Source organism: Aspergillus glaucus (assembly GCF_001890805.1).
Source record: "Aspergillus glaucus CBS 516.65 unplaced genomic scaffold ASPGLscaffold_14, whole genome shotgun sequence".
In the NCBI taxonomy this organism is placed as follows: Eukaryota; Fungi; Ascomycota; class Eurotiomycetes; order Eurotiales; family Aspergillaceae; genus Aspergillus; species Aspergillus glaucus.
This window is the reverse complement of record NW_019170466.1, coordinates 237,673-259,316: the sequence shown is the minus strand read 5'-3', so window position 1 is coordinate 259,316 and position 21,644 is coordinate 237,673. Positions and strand designations below refer to the sequence as shown.

Sequence of the window (21,644 nt, the reverse complement as noted above, 5' to 3'; positions counted from 1 at the left end):
TAGCAAATTGTCATACGCAGAAACCGCCATACAAAAGCATAGTTGAGCAACATCAGATTATAAGAACAGGAAAAGGAAAAAGAACGAGGGAGAATCACGATAAAAACACCTGACTCCTCACCATGCACATCTGCAACGGCGCTGAGGATTTCACTTCGAACCGCTCCACGCACCAATCACTTTTACCGCGCAGACCGAGATACAGATATATTTCTTTTCTTAGTTTCTTCACAACAAAAGCACTTGAGCGCAACGATTGGTCCATAGTCGCTGGGGCGAGCGCACGGATGAGGGAGAAAGCAGGCGATTCGGACGCATGCTGTATATAATGCGTCTATCAGTTCTTTTTACGGACCAGGCTGGCTAGCCGGACGAATGAGGGGGGGACTGCAGCGAGTCGACTAGGTGTGATCGACTAGGAGTGATGCAGGAAGACTTTCGGGGACGGGCCTAGCGGACGAGCCTGGGATTATCATTGGGAGGTTGTTTTTTTTTTATTGTTATTTTTATTTTCTTCCTCCGGGTCGTTATGCTAACAAAAATATGTCGCGAAGCGGCCGAATAGCGATTCAACGTATCCGAAGACATATCCGACTCGACCGTCTTTTTCTCAACATAATATCCACGGCGGACGTGTGACGACATGTCCAACTGAGTTTAGCTTTTTCAGATCCTCCGTGATAAAGTGTGACGAGACGTCCGTCTTGCAGGACCGCCGAGCCAAATGGCCAATCTTCCACGTTCTCGCATTCTTTCGGCCGACCATGTCGCAGTTAAATCATGAAACCACGGAAATTGACAGCAGGATATAGACAGCAGGATATCGACAGGGAATGCTTGATATAATGCTATGTTTGGCAGCACACGGGATGCCTTGTTCAACATGGCCATTGTCAATTAGCAAGGCATTTTGTACACCGTCTGAAAGAGAATACACATCCCGCCATGGGCGATTATTGGTCAATGCTGTGTGATAGACTGGCGCTTGCAGAATGAGTATTATTGGCCAAGTACAGAGTCAATGCACGCGCGAATCACGACTCGGCCATTCAACGTCCGTATTCTCCGATGCGCCGAATGGGTATGGATTTGCCAAGCAGAATGACGGCCGGAGATGGATTCAAAAGGGTCGAATACGCCGGAACCACATGGTCTTATGTTTTGGGATTGCCGGGATATGAGAAGTTGAGAATGTCAGTCCGGGGATTTCCTGTTCAGTCATTGATATAGCCTCGCAAAGTCAGACGAGGCGAGACTATCAACACGGAGGCTGCCAATGCTGAACCGATCAAGTAGCGCGTCGGAAACAGACCATAACCTTTAAACATAGCAAAGATAAGACCTCGTCTATTAAACATCGGCCGGGATGTCATACGATGGCAATACTTGGCCCGAGAATACGAAGAGCAATATCCACAAGGCTAGCAGGAACAACTTTATACGCCTAGGACATACCGCCAGCCAGTCAATCCACGATGCGTAATTCCTGCCCATGGTGGGCGTTGGCGCTGTAAATAGCAAATCCCCCCTCATAGTCGCCCTGACCCCCTGCAGCCATAACCACATTGCCGGAGACGCTCGAGAACCTCACTTCTTTCATCTACTTCCTCATTCGGTTCTTTTTTTTTTTCTTTTTCTCCCACCTACTAACGTATTGTGCTTTGTTCTGGTTTTTCTGATGATGGCTTGACCTCCGCGATGAGCGATTCTAGTCATCTCACTAAATCGGCCTCGGATGTCGACTGACTTGCCAGTTTTTTTTTTTTTTTTTTTTTTTTTTCTACCGTGACAAAACGCCTGGAAATATTGTATATGCATCGCGAGATAAGATTAGGCACGCGAATTTCAATCAAAGCAGAAGGGAGGAATCAACCAGAAGTCATCTACGTTTCTCAACAGCTTTTTCCGATAGTTGGCGCCCGTCCCTGGTGAAGGCGACGGCCCTTCGTTGTACGATAATATCAACCCAACAGCTGTCTTTTTTACGATTCTTTGATGGGTGTCGGGTTGAAGGCGAAACTCTCTACGTCTGAAACAACATAACAAGCACGATATTCAAACAGATCTCACGGACCAATTAATACGATAATTTCTGGTATCATCGCCGGTAGATGATACGATCTCTTTTCTGTCGCATAAGATACCCAACACTGCATCTTTTTCGTTATCATGGCTGTCACCATGGAGCAGCCCGTCTGGGGCACTCACTTTACCTCTGCTAAAATACTATTCTATTCCCTTTTTTGGAGTGTACATATTGCTCTCTTTGCCGCTGGATGGTATGTCAACCTCTTTCCGATATTAGCAGTCGCTAATAAGTTTTAGGCACATTCAAGCATCAGACTCAAGGTTATCTGCTCTCAACGCATTGCAGTACTCCGTCTGGATATCAAGAGGCTCGGCTCTCGTGCTCTCACTCGATGCAACGCTAATCATGCTGCCCATGTGTCGGAATATCCTGAAGCACATCAGGCCTCGGATTCGATGGATGCCGCTTGACGAAACGATATGGTTCCATCGGCAAGTTGCGTATGCCATGCTGTTGTTTACTATTATCCATGTTGCGGCTCATTATGTCAAGTAAGTTATCGCCCTCATAAAAGAGATACCGTTATCTGACAATAGCAGCTTCTATCACGTCGAGAAACACCAAATCCGTCCTGAATCGGCAGTCGAGATCCATTTCACCCAAGCAGGAGGGATAACCGGGCATGTCATGCTGATATGCATGATGCTTATGTATACGACCGCACATCATAAGATTCGGCAGCAATCGTTCGAGACATTTTGGTATATGCATCATTTATTCGTCCCGTTTCTTCTCGCCCTGTATACGCATGCCACTGGTTGCTTTGTACGGGATACAACAAACCCGGTATCGCCGTTCGCTGGTCAAAAGTTCTGGAACCACTGTATAGGCTACGAAGGCTGGAGATGGGAACTCGTCGGAGGAGGCATCTACCTCATAGAAAGACTCTACCGGGAGATACGCTCCCGACGCGAAACCGAAATCACCAAGGTCATCCGCCATCCATACGGCAAGTCCCCCCCCCCAACCTTCCCCCAAACAGTCCAAATCTAATAATGAACACAGACGCAATGGAAATCCAATTCCGCAAACCAAGCATGAACTACAAAGCTGGTCAGTGGCTCTTCCTCCAAGTCCCCGACGTCTCTTCCACCCAATGGCACCCCTTCACCATCACCTCCTGCCCCTTCGACCCCTACATCAGCGTGCATATCCGGCAAGTCGGCGATTTCACGCGCAGCCTCGGAGACGCGCTCGGTTGCGGTCCCGCACAGGCAAAAGATCTCGAAGGTCTTGATCCAATGGGCATGTACGAAGTGGCCCTCCAAAACGGACAGATGATGCCGAGACTGCGCATCGATGGACCCTACGGAGCGCCTGCGGAGGATGTATTCGAGAATGAAATCGCCGTGCTTATCGGGACGGGTATTGGCGTTACGCCGTGGGCATCTATATTGAAGAATATCTGGCACTTGCGCTCAGCACCAAACCCACCGCGCCGTCTCCGCCGTGTGGAATTCATCTGGGTCTGCAAAGACACCGCTTCTTTCGAATGGTTCCAAGCGCTCCTCTCCTCTCTCGAGTCCCAATCCGCCACCGCAGCCGCATCCCAAGGCAGCACAGAATTCCTGCGCATCCACACCTACCTCACCCAACACCTCGACGACGACACCACCGCAAACATCTACCTGAACTCCGTAGGTCAAGGCCTCGACCCGCTCACCGAGTTACGGAGTCGGACGAATTTCGGACGCCCGGATTTCGAACGACTGTTTACGGCGATGAGGGATGGGATTGTTGATCAGACGTATATGTCTGGATTGAGTGGGAGTGCGAAGGGTGGTGGGGGGTCGGCGGATATTGGGGTTTATTTTTGTGGGCCGAATATGGCGGCTAGGGAGATTCGGGAGGCGGCGAGGGGTTGTTCGAGTAGGGAGGTTAAGTTTAAGTTTTGGAAGGAGCACTTTTAGTTGTTTTCTTGCTTGTCTTCTGGGTTGGGTTGATTTGTTATTATGAGAGACGAATTCTATTTTTTTTTTTTGTTTGGGTTTGTTTGCTGGTCTATACTGTATGTTATGTATTGTAGATGTCAATGAATAGCGATACCACGACATATTAAAACTGCCCAGATCCATAGAAGGAGTTGTGATTACACCTGCATCTCCTCATCGCTCTCGGCATCTTCCGGCATATCAATCGGCAGGTTACCACCCTCCTCGCTCCTAGCAACAATCTCATCCAACACCCCCTCAACATCAACATGAACCCTCAACTCTTTCTCCACAAGCACATTCCAAACCCTCCTCAACTCCTCAAAGTCCATTCCTTCTTCTTTCACCTTCGCTTTCGTATCAGAAGCCTGATGTCGTTGCCTGACAACATCAGCCCTTAGATGCGTAAACGCCAACATAACCAACTCCTTCGACCAGGGGCATGCGCGGACGGCGCGGTAGAAGATTGCTTTGGCGCGGTTGAAGTTACCCCGTGAGAGTTCGAAGAGGATGTAGAGTTTCCAGAGGGTGAGGTTTGAGTGTGCCCCTGTGATACTTGTGCTAGTTGGGCGGTTAGGGTCCGAAGAGTCTGGGGTTGGATCGGCAATTGCTTTTTCAAACGCCGCGCGGACAGAGTGCAGTGTTGAGCCTGCGTAGACGGGACGGTTGAGTTCGGTGTAGATGGAGAAGAGGTGTGATGTTGTTGGGATTTGGGTTGTGAGGATGTTGTCGTGTTTAGTTGCCTGGGTGGTGGCGGCGGTGGTAATATCGCGGATGACCCCGCGGACGCGCTCTTCGATGCGGTTACGGGATTCGTTCCAGGCGAATAGGGAGAGGAATATTGTGTTGTGTGGGTGGAGGGTTATGCTTTCTATTAGGAGGACGCGGATGTGTGAGGGTTTGTAGGCGTTGCCTTGGCGGATGTGGTGGTAGAGGAGTTTTGCGCGGGATTGGTGGAGGAGTTCGATAGTGAAGTATTTGAATGATGAGTCGTGGGATGGGAGGGTGCTGAGCCTTGTAAAAGCGGCGCTGTAGGGCTCGAGAGATTTCTCCAGGTTCAGCGAATGGGTCAAGTATGATAGGATAGCTGAGCAGTCTGTGTAGGCTACATAGACGCTTGCTTTCCGAGCAGCGAGTGCGTGTTCTTGGGCGTCCGACAGAAACTGGGAATAGTTAGAATAGAACCCTAGTGGAAGTAATGGTGCTTGACTTACATTGTGCATTTTCAGCAGGTTTGTCGCGCCGAATGTTGGCTGTGAAGCCTCTGCTAGTGACTTCAGATCAACGCTCTGTTGAGGAAGAGCAAACAGAAGATGAGAAGCGCGAGCAATATCACGATGTTCTAAGCATTCCCAGATCCATGTCCGCAATAGGAGGCCATTGCCAATTCTGTCTTGATCCGAAAAGCTATTGCTCATGGAGAGGGTGGTCGCCCAGACATGTTCCGCAGCCGACGTGTTTCCAGACCGGCACTCCATAAGTGCGTATGCGTTATATAGACGTAGGTTTAAGGACCTCTTCTTCAAGAGCGATTTGGCGAATTTCTTGGCTTCTTTGATATTGCATGCAAATTCTAAAGCGAGTGCATATTCAGCCAGGTCATCCTTTGCGGGATTCGCCTCGACTAATAGTCGAAGGGCTCTGCGGACCCAATCTGGGTCAACGTCGGACTGCGTGTTCACAGCGGCCTTAACCCATGAGTCGAACGAGGAAAACCAGGTTTGCTGGTTTCCAAAGAGAGTGTCAATCGTCTGGATAAAATTCGTATGCGGGAAGGATAATGGTGTGGCCGTAGATTTGTCCGTGTTGGTCTCTCTGGGGAACCAGTCCTCAAGTCCAAGTTCCGCGCTGCTCATGAACTCGTTTCGCAGAAAGTTGTCACCGGCCCAACACTTTGTTGTCTGCATGTTGTTTGGTGATGTTAAGGGCGGGAGGTGGCAGAAGTATAGGAAACTATCAAGCAATACCTCTGCGAGATTCGGTGCAGTTGGATTCCAGAATATCGATAGAATCTCCCAGAGGTCGGAAGAGATGATCACACGGTAGGGGTCGTCGTCCTCCAGTTCGTCCAAACTACGTGCCGGTACCCGGGCATTCACAGTCCGTTCTCTTTCGGATGCTGCCCATGACTTGAAGACTGATTTTCGAGAGATGGGTTGTGTTGTCGAGGGTCCTTTTGGATCCATAGCAGCACTACTCCCGCTCTTCCAGCCTTTGGCGCCGGGTTCACCGATTCGAGCAACCTCTGATTCCCAAAATTCCATGAATTCCGGCAGCACCTTCTCTCGGTCAGTGTGCAATGTGAACCCCTCCGGTCGGAAGAAGGTCAATTCGAGGATTGCCTGCCAAAGTCCGACTGCATGCTCTGCGAAACCTGATTCTCGCATGAACAGCGTCATGCGTAGAAACAGATAGTTCTGAACATATACCTTTTCAGGGCCATTAGGACTGGATTGGTTCAGTCTCAGACACTCGATAAAAGTGGCTAAACACCGTTCATAGGTGAAGTCCAAGAATTGTGTTTGGCGAAAGTCGAGATATCTGACCCAAAGGCTGATGAATTGAGAATTTGCCTTCAGCGTAGTCTGCCATCGCTGCAAAAGCTTCTTGGTGTCCCACAATTTTGCGCCCTCTTCCAGCAGACCTAGTAAGACACGCTCCCTGCCAGAGTGTTGTCCAATTTGTTTCAACGCCTTTTCGTATATCGACATTTTGATATCTGCCAACCCTGTTCGCTCTGCATAGGTTAGAGGACGAGACTCCTCAGCGCCAGAAAGAACCGCTGTTTGATGGTCAATCAACCGGAGCCATGCACCAACGTCCGTAGGGGTCTCTTGAGTTTTCCTCGTCAATTCCGCATTGGTCTGCTTGATTTCCTCATCCAGATCCACCCTGAACCCTTCATTATCGGAGTCCGTATCTGACACTGCCTCCAGGTCGCTGGGAATATGTTCCTCGGGCTTGGCTTTACCGTGTATTGAACGGTATGCGAATTTCTCATCATCTGAATCGACCTCCTTTATATTATCCCTATCTCTGCGATGGGACGATACGTTGAGCGACAGGTAGTCTTGCTCGTCTGCGGTAGATTCCGAAATAGGCTGTGGTCGCACCCGAAGAAGCTTGCCTTTCTGCTTTCTTAACCCCGAGAGTATATTCTTTGACTTCAACTTTCCTGAGTCTGCGAATTCGGCGGTCGTCCTAATCACCAATGCGCCTCCCTCCGATGTATCGCGATCAATTCTGTGATTCCGGGGGAGACCAAGCACGCCTCCTCGACCGAACCGTCGATATGCCGGGACATTGTATCGATGTATGGTGCCATATATAAGGTTGTATTTGTCGCCTTTGCGATCAACCACAAACAGATTGGTATCCTCATCCTTGGTCTCCTTCACGACGGGTTTAGAATCGGTTCGACGCTCGGATGCGACCTCTCCGCGATGGCCATCCCTCCTGTGAGAATGGCGATGTTCTCTTCGTTCTTTCCGATGCTCCCTCGACCTCGACCGATCACGATGGCTTCTATGCCTCGAGGAATGATGCCGGGACCTTTCATCTCGCCGTGCGGACTCGCGACTGCGCTCGGAGGGCCGATCAGCTTCCGGCGGTGGAGGTTGGGGGAATTTGAAGCTGGAAAAACGAGGGACGGGCTTCTTGTCCTGGGAATCCATGAGTGACTGAAAGACTGACTGAATGTTGCAAAGAAATATACTCACCTGGCCAGAATCCATACTGGCATCGCGGGCAGATCTTCGGAGAGAACGCGGTGATGTCGTCGCTGGCTGGAAAAACTCTGCTCCGAAGCTCATTTTGGTTGGAGGAGAAAAAAAAAGTTACTCCGAGCTTCAAATAAATCTTTCCCCAAACAACAAAAACGCCCAATCGCTGCGATACCCTGGGATATTTGAGGAATTTTTGTTGCAGAGGGATGGGCGTCTTCTACTTACTGTGATAGTATAAAAATAATTCCTCACGATGGCTTCCTCCCTCGCCGCCCAGCTGTCGCAAGTTGCGGCTAAGTCGACCAACCAGTTGAACCTGAAGGCGCAGAGACTCGCGCATTCGCAATCGCTTATTTTCGACAGGAAGGTCGCTGGTTCGCAGGATTTTGATACCGTCTTCGAGATTTGCTATGAAGGTTTCCAGGAATTATGCCAGTTGGACTCCCGGTACACGAGCTTCGAGCGCACTATTTTCAGCGAGCAGAGCAAGGCGGAGGACCGGACAGAGATGACGGCTGCTCAGAATCAGGAGCTGGATACTGTGATAGAGGCTTTTCTTGCTCTCGTTGGGGGGAGGTTACTGCTGAGCCCGGCTGTCAAGGCCGTGGATTGGCTCGTCAGACGATTCCGGTACGATCAGAGCTTTAGGATGCTCTTGCGCAAATTCTTCCCGACTGGCCCGGCTAACACAGGTATAGGATTCATGAATACAACACAGGAGCCGTTATTTTGACCTTCCTTCCCTACCACACCACGCCTCTTTTCCTCAACCTGCTGTCGATCCTTCCCGAGACTCTTCCCCCGACGTTCAAAGTGCTTAATCCTTACAAGAGAGGCATGATCAACCCGCCGCGGCATCCTCTCGTGCACAGCGCTACGACAAATAGAGCGTTTTTGACGGACCTAAGCAACTATGTTCTCCAAACGAGCCGGATACGAGCGCATCACCACGCGCTTTTGTCGTTTTGGGCAGGTATCATGACGGAAGCTGTTGCCGGAATGTTGGACGCTGCACGTTCGGGACGGAGAGGCGTCGAAAAGGAAAAGCACGAGGATATCATTTTGCGGGTGCTCCCGGTGTTGAACGATGCGTTTACCATGAAGGAAGTTTCGGAATTGGTCATTGGATGCTACATGGTCACCGTGGTTTTGGCGCAGAAAGCTGATCTGCAGGATGAGGTTCTCGATACGCTGATGGATGCGGTTGTCGGTTCGTGGACAAAGGAAACGATAAGCTCCGGTCTTGTCTGCGTAGCCGTGCTTGCGCAGCAGAAGTCCAACACAACCATCCCGAAGAAGGTGTTCAAGGAAATCCTTCGATTGGACAACCCGGTCAAGGAGTTGGCGGAGATTAGATCTCAGTACCCGTCATCCAACCTGCTGCTGGGAGTTGTGGCCAAGTGCGTCGAAGATCTGACCACGCAAAAGGACTCCGCACGTCTCGATATGCTGTCCGTCATTTTCCAGAACCAGCTTCTCGAAGAGTCCGATATGAGCAAGGGAATGGGCATGGTTCTCCATGCTGCAAGCAATGCTCACAAGGATGGCGCAATGCCCCTCGATATCCAGACTCGTCTCTCCGACATCGTGCAAGTGTTTGGCCAATCCGAGGCCCTTCAGCCGATCTTCCAGCGTGCCATTGCGGAATCTACTCTCGACAAGACCGCTTTGGAACACAACTTGCAAACGGTCATTGAATCTGCTCCTGAACCCAAGGCAATTGAGGATGTGGAAATGGGAGATGCAGAGGAGGAAGAGCAGGACAACTTCACGCCAGCCCTCGAGTCTCTGTCCAAGAAAACCCCCGACGGAGCTTCATTCTTGAGTGCGCAATCCGTTCCTTTGTTCGATACCCTTGTCCAGACCTTCGCTCTCGCTGCTGGATCTCCGGAGAAACTCGATGCTTTCACGAACCTGCCTGTCCTCGACAAATCCAATGCGACCAAGACACCGCGATTCCTCTCGTTCTTCGCCAGAGTATTCACGGGCCCGTATCCGATTGGCACCAAGGTTGCTGCTCTGAGCGCGGTCTCGTCCGTCGTCGAGTCGGCGTCTGATTTGGATTGGCAAGGATTGCTGCCTTTCTTGCTCATCGCGCTGGCTGACCCATCCGAGAGAATCCGTCGGGACACTGCTGGTGTTCTGGCTATTGCTAGCGGTGCATCCAAAAAGGGCAAGAAGGATGACGGCAAGATTTGGGCACAGGATAGCCTCTATGGCCAGGACAAGTCGAAGAATATCCAATGGGTTGCCGGTCGCGATATGCAGAAGATCTTCGAGCGCGCTTTCCTTCCCGGCTTGGAGGAATATGTCCTCGATGCCGGCCATGTGAGTAAGGTGTTGGAGAACACACTACGCTCCACTGGCAAGGACTCGGGTGCATCTGATCTCAAGAAGCCCGTTCGACTGAGCCTTTTCACCTTCCTTTGCTCCCATGCCGTTAACGTCCCGCTGTTCGCACCGAAGGTCGCCTTGCTCAAGCTACTCAACAACATCGACAGAACTGGCGGTACAACCCGTACCAAGGAATTGCAGCCTGTTCTGGGAACGTGGCGTGAATTAAGTGAGACTGATGCCAAACGCATTTGTGAAAAGGAGCGCTTGTCTGTCCCTGAAGTGGAGGAGCAGATTATCCTGACCGTTACTCCTAAGGAGAAGGATGCCATCACGCTTCTCTTGTCCTACGTGACTACTGGATCGGAATCCCCGAGGACATCTTTGGTCGTTGCCATCTTTAACCGCATGAAGAACATCTGGTCGCGAATCCCCGAAGACCGTCAATTCGAGGCTGCAGAGAAGCTGTTCGAAATCTCCCTTGGGTTATCAGCAGGCGAGAAGTCTCTTGCTAGTAACTGCAGGGATGTCCTTCGCAGCGTCGAGCTGTCCGGAAGCATTCTTCTCAACTTCTTGCACCAAATCCCTGTTTCCCTTACTGACGTGGAATCACTCGGACCCGCACCTAAGAGAAGACGCACCAGCCAAAGCAACATGGTCGCAATGACCGTCAAGGACGAAGCGGGACTCAGCAAGCTCATGGACAAGATGACCTTTATCCTGGAGCTTGTCGACAGCTCGACTCCCGAGGCTCATCCGGAATTGGCAGATGGTCTGTTCCAGACCCTCGCCGCTCTTCTTCAGTTCAAGTCGCAGATCCAGTCTGGAATGAGCTACCTGCTCAGCTTGGCACTCGGAAGCCTTTTGGCCATTGTCAACCGCTCGAGGCAATCCGGCAAGCCGCAGTTCGACACTTCCGTCATTCGCGCCGACCTGGTCGTCGACTGTGTCCGCACCACCGAGAGTCCCCAGGTGCAGAACTCCGCTCTTCTTCTTGTGGCCGGACTGTCGTCTGTCGCCCCTGAATTGGTCCTCCACAGCGTCATGCCGATTTTCACGTTCATGGGTTCTAGCGTCTTGAGAAAGGATGATGAGTACTCAGTTTCCGTGATCGACCAGACGATTGATCAGGTAGTTCCCGCTCTTATCCAGTCGTTGCGGAACCAGAAGCGTGACATCGTTTCTGGTACCTCGGAGTTGCTTCTCAGCTTTACTGCTGCCTTTGAGCATATTCCTTCGCATCGTCGTCTGCGTCTGTTCCATGCTTTGATCACCAAGCTTGGTACCCAGGACTTCCTGTTCGCTGTTCTGGCTATGCTCGCCAACAGATACGCTGCAGACAAGGATGTTTTGACCTTGATGACTGGTTTGGTGTCGGATGCTACTTCTACGGTTGAGCTTACCACATACAGCAAGTACCTGAACTTGGTCACCGACTCCCTCTCCTCCAAGCCCAGCATCTCCCAGGTCCTCCTCGGTATCGGCAGCGATGACGGCCGTGAACCACCAAAAGTCGCCGTCGACTTGCTCCGCGACTTGTCCCACCTCTTCAAGCACTCTTCCCTCAAGGTCAAGATGGCCAAGACTTTCGCATCGGAGGAAGACGACGCCCCTGCACAAATCCGCGCCCTGTTCTCGCGCATCCTGGAGCAGACCCTGTCCATTGGCGACTCCGCACAGAACATGAAGCCAGTCAGCCAGGCTGGCGGCGACGTCCTGGGCGCCCTCTTCGGCACCCTCTCCCTCATCGACTTCCTGGATACCATCGAAGTCCTCCTGGAGCGCCCCAGCGATGACCTCCGCCGCAAGGTCCTGCAGCTCTTGGAGGGTCGTCTGCGCCAAAACCCCGAGCGCGATGGTGCTTCGCAAACCCGGATGCTCGACTTCTTGCCTACTTTGGTCCGGATTATCCAGTCCTCGCCTGATATCCTGCTCAAGCACGCTGCTGTTTCGTGCGTTGACCGCATTACCGACAAGTACGGCCGCAAGGATCCCTCGAAGGTCATCGATGCCGCGCGAGTCGTTGCCAGCGGAGCATGCATTGGCCAGGAAGACGACCGCATCCGCATCATGGGTGTGTTGTGTCTTGCATCGATGGCTGAGGTGCTTGGTGAAGCTATGATCCCGGCACTCCCCGAGACGCTCACTCGCTCGTTGGCGTTGCTCGATATCAGTTTGGAAGAGGGCAAGGAGAACTTGAGATTGCACGACGCAGTGTTCTCGCTGTTCTCCGCGCTCTTCTTGCACCTCCCGTTCATGGTCTCTGCCTCTCACCTCGACAAGGTCCTCCTGCTTTCCTTCAAGTCTGCTGAAGCCGGTATCGAAGAGAGCAGCGACGAAAGCCGCCAAGAAGCCCTGCGGCTGATGTCCAGAAAGGTCGACGTCGCCGCCACATTCGGCGCCATGGACCGCAACTGGTCTGCAGCCGTGGCCGCCGGCCCAGACGCCACCCGCGAAACCCTCGAATCCCTCAGCCTTGCCATCGAAAAGCACCCCAAGTCCGCAATCATGAAGAACCTCCCCGTCCTCTCCAACGTGCTCTTCAAGGCCTTTGACCTCCGCCGGGAACAGCTCACCTCCGGCTCCAAGACTTCCTTCGACCTGTCGGATCTCGACGAGATCGAGGAGCTTCTCAACGAGCTTACGATCAAGATGATCTACAAGCTCAACGACACTTCCTTCCGACCTGTGTTTACGAAGTTGCTGGAGTGGGCTACGGCTGGGTTGCCGAAGAAGGATGCGCAGGGTAATCTGGCACGCTTGACGACGTTCTACAAGTTCTTGCAGGTTTTCTTTGGGTCGTTGCAGTCTATTGTTACTGGCTACGCGAGCTACATTATCGAGAATATCGTCACTGTCCTCCAGACAGCCAAGCCAACGGACAAAAACTCCAAGCCTCTCTGGCTGGCAACCATGCGCATGCTCCAACATGCCTTCGAGCATGACCAAGACGGTAAGCCCCCCCCCCCCCCCCCCCCCCCCCACAATCCATTGACATAGTTACTGACAAGTATAGAATTCTGGCAATCCCCCTCGCACCTCAACCAAATAATCACCCCCCTAATCTCCCAACTCTCTCACGCAACAACCCCCTCCACAGCAACCGTAATCACTACCGAAGCCATCCCCGCCATAACCGAGCTAGCCACCGCCGCCGACTCCACCGACAACCACAAAGAAATCAACACCATCCTCATGCAATACCTGCGCCCCTCCTCGGCCCTGAGTAACAAGAAGAAGGCCGGCGGCGACAACGCGCATACGCGCGTTGCGGCACTGAAGGCTGAGCAGGCGCTTACGGAGGCGCTAGGGGAGGAGTGGTTGGCGTTGTTGCCAGAGATGTTGCCGTATATTAGTGAGTTGATGGAGGATGAGGATGAGGGTGTTGAGAAGGAGGTGAGGAAGTGGGTTAAGCAGATTGAGGGGGTGTTGGGGGAGAAGTTGGATGATATGTTGACTTAGTTTCTGTCTTGGTCTGGGGCTTTGATTGATGAGCGGTTGTTTGTTTATGTTGCTTTGAAAAAGGATATGGCGTTATGTATTTGAAAAGTGGTATGGGTTTGTATAGAATTTCATTTATTGTTCATATTCATGATATATATTTGTCCTTCATTTCAGTTCATGACTTTGGCATCATAACCATAACCATATAATACAGTCATCACACATTACAACCCTTGATATACTTATTCAGGAATCTTATGCTCCTCAACACCCGCATCCCACCGATACTTCGAAGCAGGGTGATCAGCCGGCGGCCCGGACTGTCCTTTCTTGCTATACACGTTCTCCCGATATGTCCCCTTAGGCACGGCATAGTCCTCGTGGAAGAGTCCTCTCCGGCGCAGTTCGGGAATGAGCAGGTCGATGACGTCCTTGAATGTGCCGGGTTTGACGGCGTATGCCTGTACACGTTGGTTAGAATCATGATATAATGGGTAGTCAAGGGCAGGGGGGGGGGCTTACAATGTTGAAACCGTCAACGTCGGCCTCGTCAACCCATTTCTCCATTTGGTCTGCGACTTGCTGTGGTGTGCCGACGGCTGTTGCGCCGAGACCGCCGACGGTGATGTGCTCGCCGACTGTCTTCTTTGTCCATCTCGGGACTTCGGGGGTGGCCTTGGACCAGCCTTCGACGGCGGATCTATATCTGTTATCAGACTGTGCTCAGGAAAATGGGTGCAAGAAAAGGACATACCGGATAGCATTACTCTCGACCGCCCTCAACTCCTGATCCTCACCATATGTGTCGAGATCAATCCCAGTCCACCCACCAAACAGCGCCAAGGCACCATCAATCGACCCCAAACTCCTAAAATACGCAAACTTCTCCTTCGCCTCCTCCTCCGTCTTCCCAAGAATCGGACACAGCAGCGCCAAAAACTTAATAGTCTGTGGATCCCTTCCAAATTGCGTCTTCGCCATCTCCCGAATCTCTGCAATATTCTTCTTCACAACAGACGGGCTATGTCCGCCAACAAAGATGGCTTCAGCATGCTGCGCAGCGAACGTCTTGCCCGCCTTCGATGTACCAGCTTGCAGGATTAGGGGTGTGCGCTGGGGAGAGGGCTGGCAGAGGTGCGGGCCGGGGACTTCGAAGTATTTGCCTTGGTGGTTGATTTGGCGGATGCGGGAGGGTTCGGCGTAGACGCCGCGCTGGCGGTCGAGGACGACGGCGTCGGAGCGCCAGGAAGATTCCCAGAGCTTGTAGGCTACTTTGATGTATTCTTCGGCGACGGCGTAGCGGTCGTCGTGCTGGTTTGCATTAGCAGAGGGATCAGGGTATGTGGTGGATGGACTTACGTTGGGTTGATGGGCGTAGCCCATGTTGCGGGCTGCAGAGTCGAGGTAGCCGGTGACGACCTGTGTTGTCAGCTATAGTTCATGGATTGGGTGTATTGAGGTACGTACATTCCATCCGACACGGCCCTTGGTGAGGTGGTCGACTGTCGATAGCCGACGAGCAAGGTGGTATGGGGGTTCATATGTTGTTGTGACAGTGACACCGAAGCCAATGTTCTGAGTGGCAGCAGCCATGGCCGGGACGACAGCCAATGGCTCATTGACAGGCCATTGAGCGCCAGAGACAATAGCGGGCTCAAGGTTCCTAGGGCCCTTGTAGACATCGTAGCCGCCTGCGTCATTAGCAAAGCATACACAAATACAGAATGGGAGGGAAGGCTACCTAGGACATCAGCAATGAAAATACCATGAAACTTGGCCGATTCAAGCAGTTTGGCTAGTTCAACCCAATGATCGACATCATTAAACCGCCACGACTCATCCTCGGGATGTTGCCAGAGCCCAGGGGACTGGTGGCCACTGCACATTTCCACAAAGGCATTGAGGATGAGCGACTTACGCCCATTGGCGGGAGTCTCGTTGGCAGTCATGATTTACTGTGATTGAGAATTGTGAAAGGGAATTGCGTGATAGACGATGGAAGGGCGCAGACGGCGGTTGTTATATAGTATGGCCGGCCCAAAGGATGTTCAATTAGCACGCGGATTGGGAAGAAACTCCCCGGAAGGTAGACTCTTGTTATGTACTCTGAGTAGGTTGTCTCGGCCGTGTCGCATGTTTTCTGATGTCAGGCCAAGTCTATGGGGGGGGTTCGATTAACTATGGCGGGTGTTGCGTTGCCTGTATAGCACAAAAGTGGGCCGTGATGACGCGATAATGGAAGCGAGATGATCGTGCGGAGGAGGAGAATTGGAGAGTCAGTCCAGTTAGAAGGTATTATTTCTAATCGTAGAGAGCTTGAACAGAAACAATGTACATAAATAAAAGTTAAAAAATGGTGATATTATGGTCGGGTTGCGTGCTAAGACCCCGTATACTCTCGGTAACTATTGTACCCTACTGTGTACTCCGTACTTGTCCACTGAAGCACTCTGACAGAAACTCACACGTCAAAACCATGTATCATCACGCAATAGTCCATGTATTCCTGCAGATCATCCCCGTCTGTGCGGTTTAGCTTGGCCAGGAACCGTGGGTGCGGTCCCTTGACCGTCCACCCGAGACCCAAAACTAGCACGTTTGTTCCGTAAATCATATAGCTCCATTTCCCTAGTGAGCACCTCATATGCATTATCCATTATACCACTGTGGAGCCCGAAAGGGAATCACACGGCGTAGGGTTCGATCATGCCCTATTCGCGGCTGTTGGAGATGGGCTCCGGGAGCCAGGTAAGCCCTCGTTGCGGATCTTCTGCCTGCAGGAAATCATTTAAGGATAAGCATCTGGACGAACTGTCCTGTCTTTCGTTTCTCTGTGTTGAAGTGTTGCTCGACTGCAGTCTGCAAGCGATAAGACAATGACAGGTCTACAAGCACGCAATGGAGGTGCTACTATCCAGCCGCCGCTGCCTCAGGCGGCTGGTTATGTGGTTGTTGTTGTGCTAGGATTGGTTGTAGCACTTGGTATGCTGCCCGACTTGAATTGGCATGGATTAATACTGACAATGCAGTCATGATGTACGTGACAAAAATATTGAAAAACACGACCGGAGAAGACACCAAGAAGACGGAAATGTATGCCCCGATACCACATCGCCCGGGATTCCGACACTAACTGGCACAGGTTCATGACGGCAAACCGAACGGTTCGGACGGGTTTGACTGCATCTGCTGTGATTTCGGTATGTCTCTCCTCCGCTCTGCTAATGAATATCGCTAACGGATGCGCAGTCATGGCTCTGGACAACAGCTATTCTAGGATCCTGCTTCACCGGCTACGACTACGGCGTATCAGGACCATTCTGGTTCGCCGCCGGATGCAGTCCTATGATCGTCTTTTTTGCTCTACTGGGTATTTCCTGCAAGAGAAAGATTCCTGAAGCGCATACTTCTCTCGAACTTGTTCGGATTCGATATGGTAAGCCATTTGTCCCATGGTACATTTGATGCAGCTGCTAATTGAGAGTCTCGTAGGAAAAATTGCCCACGCCGTCTTCATGGTCCTCTGCCTCGTCAACAACATCTTCGCCAGTGCCAACATGCTCCTCGGTGCTGCTGCGGTCATCGCAGCTGTCTCGGGGATGCACGTTATTGCCGCGACATTCCTGATTCCAGTTGGTGTGACGGTGTATACTTTTGTCGGTGGTATCAAGGCTACGTGAGTTCTCTCCCCATCGATTATCGATCATGAACCGTGGGCTAATAGATGGCAGCTTCCTTACCGACTACTTCCACACGGTCATCATCCTGGCCATCTGCTGCTACTTCAGTGTCAAGGGATTCCAGAATGATCATGTGGGCTCTGTTGGCGAGCTGTTCGATCTCATCCAGAAGGCTGGGCAGATGCATCCTGTGTCTGGGAATTCGAATGGGTCGTACTTGACCATGACTTCTAAGAGTGTACGCCCTACCCTTCTATACCCTACTCGTGTTTCCATACTAACAAACCAGGGCATCCTCTTCGGCATCCTCCACACATGCTCCAACTTCGGCCTGGTCATCGTAAGTTCCTAGAACTCACCTGAATACCGCTCCATGCTAACAAACCAGATGGACACATCCTACTTCATAAAATCCTTCTCCGCAACCCCCCGCTCCGTCGTCCCCGGCTACACAATCGGCGGCATCCTCTATTTCGCCATCCCCTGGGCCCTCGGCACAGTAATGTCCTCGCTAGCCATTGGCCTCGAATCCCACCCCTCCTTCCCGACCTACCCCCGCCGCATGACATCCTCCGAAGTCAGCGGCGGGCTAGTCCTCCCGTACGCGGCGATTGCGATCGCGGGTAAGGGTGGCGCGACGGCTGTACTCCTTATGACGTTTATGGCTGTTACGTCGACGTTGAGTGCGCAGGTTATTGCTGTGAGCTCGATTTTGAGTTTTGATGTTTATCGGTTATATTTTAAGAAGGGGGCTAGTGATCGGGATATTATCAGGGCGAGTCACCTTGGGGTTATCTTTTTTGCGGCGTTTGCGGCGGGGTTTAGTACCATGTTGCATTATGTGGGGATTGATCTTGGTTGGACGTTGTATATGCTTGGTACGTCCCCCCCCCCCCCCCCCCACCATAACCCTCATATAAAAAAACGTGCTAACAAGATACAGGCGTGGTAACATGCCCCGGCGTCTTCCCCATGGTCTTCACCGTCCTCTGGAAACACCAATCCAAAGCCGCCGCCATCCTCTCCCCAATCCTCGGCATCGCAACCGGCATCGCCGTCTGGCTCGGCACGGCACACCACTTCTACGGCTCCGTCTCTGTCTCAGCAACGGGTGGACTACTCCCCTGCGTCTACGGAACCGTTGCGTCGGCGTTCTCGCCGATCTTGTACTCGGTTGTTATCACATTGTTTAAGCCGCAGAATTACGACTGGAGTAACTTCCGGCAGGAGAAACTTGCGTTGGAGAAGGTGGAGGGTGATTTGACGACTGTGCACAAGGATGGGACGAATGACGCGCCGTCTGTGGCGCAGGAGCAGGAGCAGGAATATAGGCCTGGGCCTGAGGTCGAGCAGCATCGGAATGAGGAGGATGGAGCACAACCTGCGCCACAGGCTAGCAATGCCAAAGAACTGAAGAGATGGACAAGAATTGCCGCGTTCTGGTCCGCTGCTACATTCCTGGGCCACTGGGTTATCTGGCCATTGCCGATGTACGGCTCGAAATACGTTTTTGAGAAGAAGGTACCGCCTTACCCTCCCCCCTTCCCTTTCCCCCCCTATACCCTTATCCCCAACTCCCAAAATCGAAACACATACTAATAAATGCGTGCAGTTTTATTATGCCTGGGTAATCGTCGCCATAATCTGGCTCTGGATCACCATGCTAGTAACAACCTTCTACCCGATCCTCGACGGCGGATGGCAGCAGATCCGCGAGGTGTACACGGGGTGGAAGAATAATAAGCGCGCGGCATCGATTGAGGGGACTGTGCCGGGGAGTCCGCCGAGTCCGGAGGAGGTGGAGGTTGAGGGGAAGGAGACTAAATGATTTTGATCCTTTTTCTTTTTTAAAAATATATATATACACTGGAGGTGTGATTTGGGGGTTGGGGATTATGGGTGGTTATGGATTTGCTATGGATTTGCTATGGGTTTGCTATGGGTTTGCTATGGAGGAGGGGTGGCTGTTTGTTTTTTGCGGTATACCCCTGATATTGTATCTGGAAAAGGTGTGTTAGGATTGTGATGGATATAGTTATTATGTTAGTGTTTAATGTCAAATACGCTATTTCTATTTCTATGCTATTGCGTGTTCGAATGATAGTGATCTACTAGACTATTGCTCATAAACTGTCATAACCTATAGTTGGACTGTGACATGATCGACCGGACTATTTCGATAGCTTGATGTCAGTCAGTTGTCTCCGGTAGATCCCGATGCTTTACGAGGATGATAATCGCTCAGTGTACTACGATGAAGCTTTTGTGGTGTGGTGACAATTCAATGATTGAAGAAAATATATACAGTAAACGCACTTTTATACAAGGGTATATAGCCATTCCAATGGAAACAAATCCAACTCCAATGCAATGCAATCCAGCTCAAAGCCAATCAAACACAAACACTCCTCTGCTCAGGCGCAGCAACCCTAGGCCGATAATCCCCATACGCTGGCGGCGCAACAGCCAACCCCGTAACATCCCTCGGCGTAAAAAATGCCTCCACATCCCCATCCTCCATCTCAGAAACATTAACCTCAGCCGCATTCTTCGAGGGCATGTCCCGTGGCGCCGAAGTCACTTGTATCGGTACCTTGAGGGATACAGTCGACCCTAAGAGGCGCGAGGTATGCGGTGTGTGGTAGGAGATGGATAGGTCGAGGGAGTAGGTTCGCGAGAGGAGGCAGGAGTGGAATGTTGGGACTAGGGTTTTCGTGGGTGGTAGTGTGACTGGGATGATTAGGGATGCCGTGTAGTATGATCCGGATCCGGATTCGGTTGTTGAGGTTGTTGAGGTGGAGGATGTAGACGTAGATGAGGATGAGGAAGAGAGCGAGTCCCGACGGGAATGTTTCGTCCACGACGCAGACGCAACACACCGCGTCGACAACGGTACACTCTCAAGATACACCCCCCGTCCAAGTTGAGCCCACGAACTCGCCCTCATCCCAGCAGGAAAATCGCTCCACGGCTGCGCACTGAAGAACGTCGACGCAGTCACCTTCGTCCACACAGTCCCAAGCGCCGGCGGCACCTCATCCTCAGTCACAGGCTCGAACCGCAGATCCAGCGTCGCCACCGAATTCACGCTCTCATCGCCACCATTATTCGAAACGATAGGTCTGGGCTGCGACGTCGAGACAACAAAGCGTCCGCGCTTCGCTCTCGTCCACCCGCGTCGCAGATCCTTCTCTTTCCGTACGCAGTACCCGTCGACTTCATAGTCTGGGATGCTGAGCGGTGGCTGTTCCTCGACAACAGGCATAACCCTGACCTTTTGCGTTCCTGAACCGAGGACTTTTCTCTTTCTACTACCTTCCCTCTTGACGATCGCAGTCTGAACAAAATACGCAACGCGACACATGTCCGGACACAAATCATCAACCAACGCATTCTTCCCCTTCTGTAGTGTTACCATGGTATCACCCAGCGTCGGCGGAAGAAGTGTATGCGCGTGCTCGAGGTGCCCGTGGTTCTTGGGGTGGTTGCATGCTTGCGGGAGTAATCTGTCCGGAACGACAAAGGTAAACGGGAAGACGTAGGTGTGTCCTGGTTGGAGGATACGAGGGGATGGGTAGTGGTCGATTGGTTGGCGGAGTTTGAGAAAGGTTTGGCAGGCGCCGCTTTGGCCGGGGACGGAGGCACGTTCGACTGTTGTCCGTGATGTTCCTGTTCTAGTTAGCATTGGTATGCCAAGGGGAGATGGACAGGGAAGGGCTACCCTCGAATGTTATGTCGAGATGATCAAACGGAATATCGTGGTCGACAGTAATAGTCGCGGTACCGTCGATGCGGTCTCCGGTGGTGTATGTGTTGACAAGGTTCGGTTGTTGGTTCTTAAGGGCGATTTGGATTTTAGGACGACGGCGGAGGTCGAGGTTCACCATTTTGATCAATTGCAGTCTGTATTTGCTGTGTTCTGTACAATTGTAGTTCTTGCAGGGAGGGCTTGTATATATACCGGAACCAATATAGAACTCCGAGAATAGACGAGGCCCACTTGGTACGTGTACGGGTAGAGATGAATACTAGTCCAGGAGAATAAAATAAAATCAATCAAATAACTCAATAGATAGAAACAAGAATGCCGGCCTATATACCTACCATGTACAGAGTACTTGTACCCATACTCATACCGAGCACGCACGCCCTGTGACATACCTACTACGAATTAACTTCAGGATCCTCCTGATCGACCGGTTCTTCGTCAGCAACCAAGTAAACCTCCCACTCACAGCACATTTTTGGGCCCCGTGGAGTCAGCACCGCGGCTTTTTTCACGCCCTGTCGATGATTGATGATTCGCGCCCTGCTACTGTGTTGTTGACTCGCCGCTGGTCCGACTGGTTTTGAGGCGTAGATCATGAATATCATCCCATTATTGTACTTTATACTCTACGGAGTACACAGGTTACTTGTATGCTATGCTGGCTGCATTGGT

The 21,644-nt window shown here is 51.7% G+C and overlaps 6 protein-coding genes across 6 annotated transcripts; 3 read left to right on the top strand and 3 right to left on the bottom strand.

Moving 5' to 3' along the window:
* The first annotated feature begins 1,868 nt into the window (after positions 1 to 1,868).
* On the top strand, positions 1,869 to 4,253 carry ASPGLDRAFT_488052 (putative NADPH oxidase (NoxA)). Its single transcript, XM_022546980.1, has 4 exons — positions 1,869 to 2,279; positions 2,326 to 2,580; positions 2,629 to 3,038; positions 3,095 to 4,253. The coding sequence occupies exons 1-4, from the start codon at positions 2,170 to 2,172 to the stop codon at positions 3,997 to 3,999; spliced, it is 1,680 nt and encodes a 559-aa protein (XP_022399398.1). The 5' UTR covers positions 1,869 to 2,169; the 3' UTR covers positions 4,000 to 4,253.
* On the bottom strand, positions 4,179 to 7,694 carry ASPGLDRAFT_129681 (uncharacterized protein; the record flags this gene model as incomplete). Its single annotated transcript, XM_022540912.1, has 2 exons — positions 4,179 to 5,183; positions 5,235 to 7,694. The coding sequence occupies 2 exons, from the start codon at positions 7,692 to 7,694 to the stop codon at positions 4,179 to 4,181; spliced, it is 3,465 nt and encodes a 1,154-aa protein (XP_022399397.1).
* Positions 7,695 to 7,998: 304 nt separating this feature from the next.
* On the top strand, positions 7,999 to 13,541 carry utp10 (snoRNA-binding rRNA-processing protein UTP10; the record flags this gene model as incomplete). The annotated part of the gene is made up of 3 exons (XM_022540893.1): positions 7,999 to 8,375; positions 8,444 to 13,032; positions 13,096 to 13,541. The coding sequence occupies 3 exons, from the start codon at positions 7,999 to 8,001 to the stop codon at positions 13,539 to 13,541; spliced, it is 5,412 nt and encodes a 1,803-aa protein (XP_022399396.1).
* A 16-nt stretch (positions 13,542 to 13,557) lies between these two features.
* ASPGLDRAFT_83315 (LLM class flavin-dependent oxidoreductase) lies at positions 13,558 to 15,649 on the bottom strand. Its single transcript, XM_022550212.1, has 6 exons — positions 15,265 to 15,649; positions 14,991 to 15,214; positions 14,883 to 14,942; positions 14,278 to 14,834; positions 14,046 to 14,223; positions 13,558 to 13,984 (listed from the first exon to the last, which is right to left on the bottom strand). The coding sequence occupies exons 1-6, from the start codon at positions 15,470 to 15,472 to the stop codon at positions 13,766 to 13,768; spliced, it is 1,446 nt and encodes a 481-aa protein (XP_022399395.1). The 5' UTR covers positions 15,473 to 15,649; the 3' UTR covers positions 13,558 to 13,765.
* Positions 15,650 to 16,435: 786 nt separating this feature from the next.
* ASPGLDRAFT_152300 (sodium:solute symporter family protein) lies at positions 16,436 to 19,270 on the top strand. The gene is made up of 10 exons (XM_022542300.1): positions 16,436 to 16,505; positions 16,553 to 16,616; positions 16,666 to 16,723; positions 16,773 to 16,959; positions 17,016 to 17,199; positions 17,255 to 17,441; positions 17,493 to 17,543; positions 17,592 to 18,081; positions 18,147 to 18,724; positions 18,816 to 19,270. Exons 2-10 carry the CDS (start codon positions 16,555 to 16,557, stop codon positions 19,029 to 19,031), a joined length of 2,013 nt encoding a protein of 670 aa, XP_022399394.1. The 5' UTR covers positions 16,436 to 16,505; positions 16,553 to 16,554; the 3' UTR covers positions 19,032 to 19,270.
* Positions 19,271 to 19,475: 205 nt separating this feature from the next.
* ASPGLDRAFT_48795 (arrestin (or S-antigen), N-terminal domain protein) lies at positions 19,476 to 21,117 on the bottom strand. The gene is made up of 2 exons (XM_022546976.1): positions 20,925 to 21,117; positions 19,476 to 20,872 (listed from the first exon to the last, which is right to left on the bottom strand). The coding sequence occupies exons 1-2, from the start codon at positions 21,088 to 21,090 to the stop codon at positions 19,596 to 19,598; spliced, it is 1,443 nt and encodes a 480-aa protein (XP_022399393.1). The 5' UTR covers positions 21,091 to 21,117; the 3' UTR covers positions 19,476 to 19,595.
* Between the last annotated feature and the right edge of the window lie 527 nt (positions 21,118 to 21,644).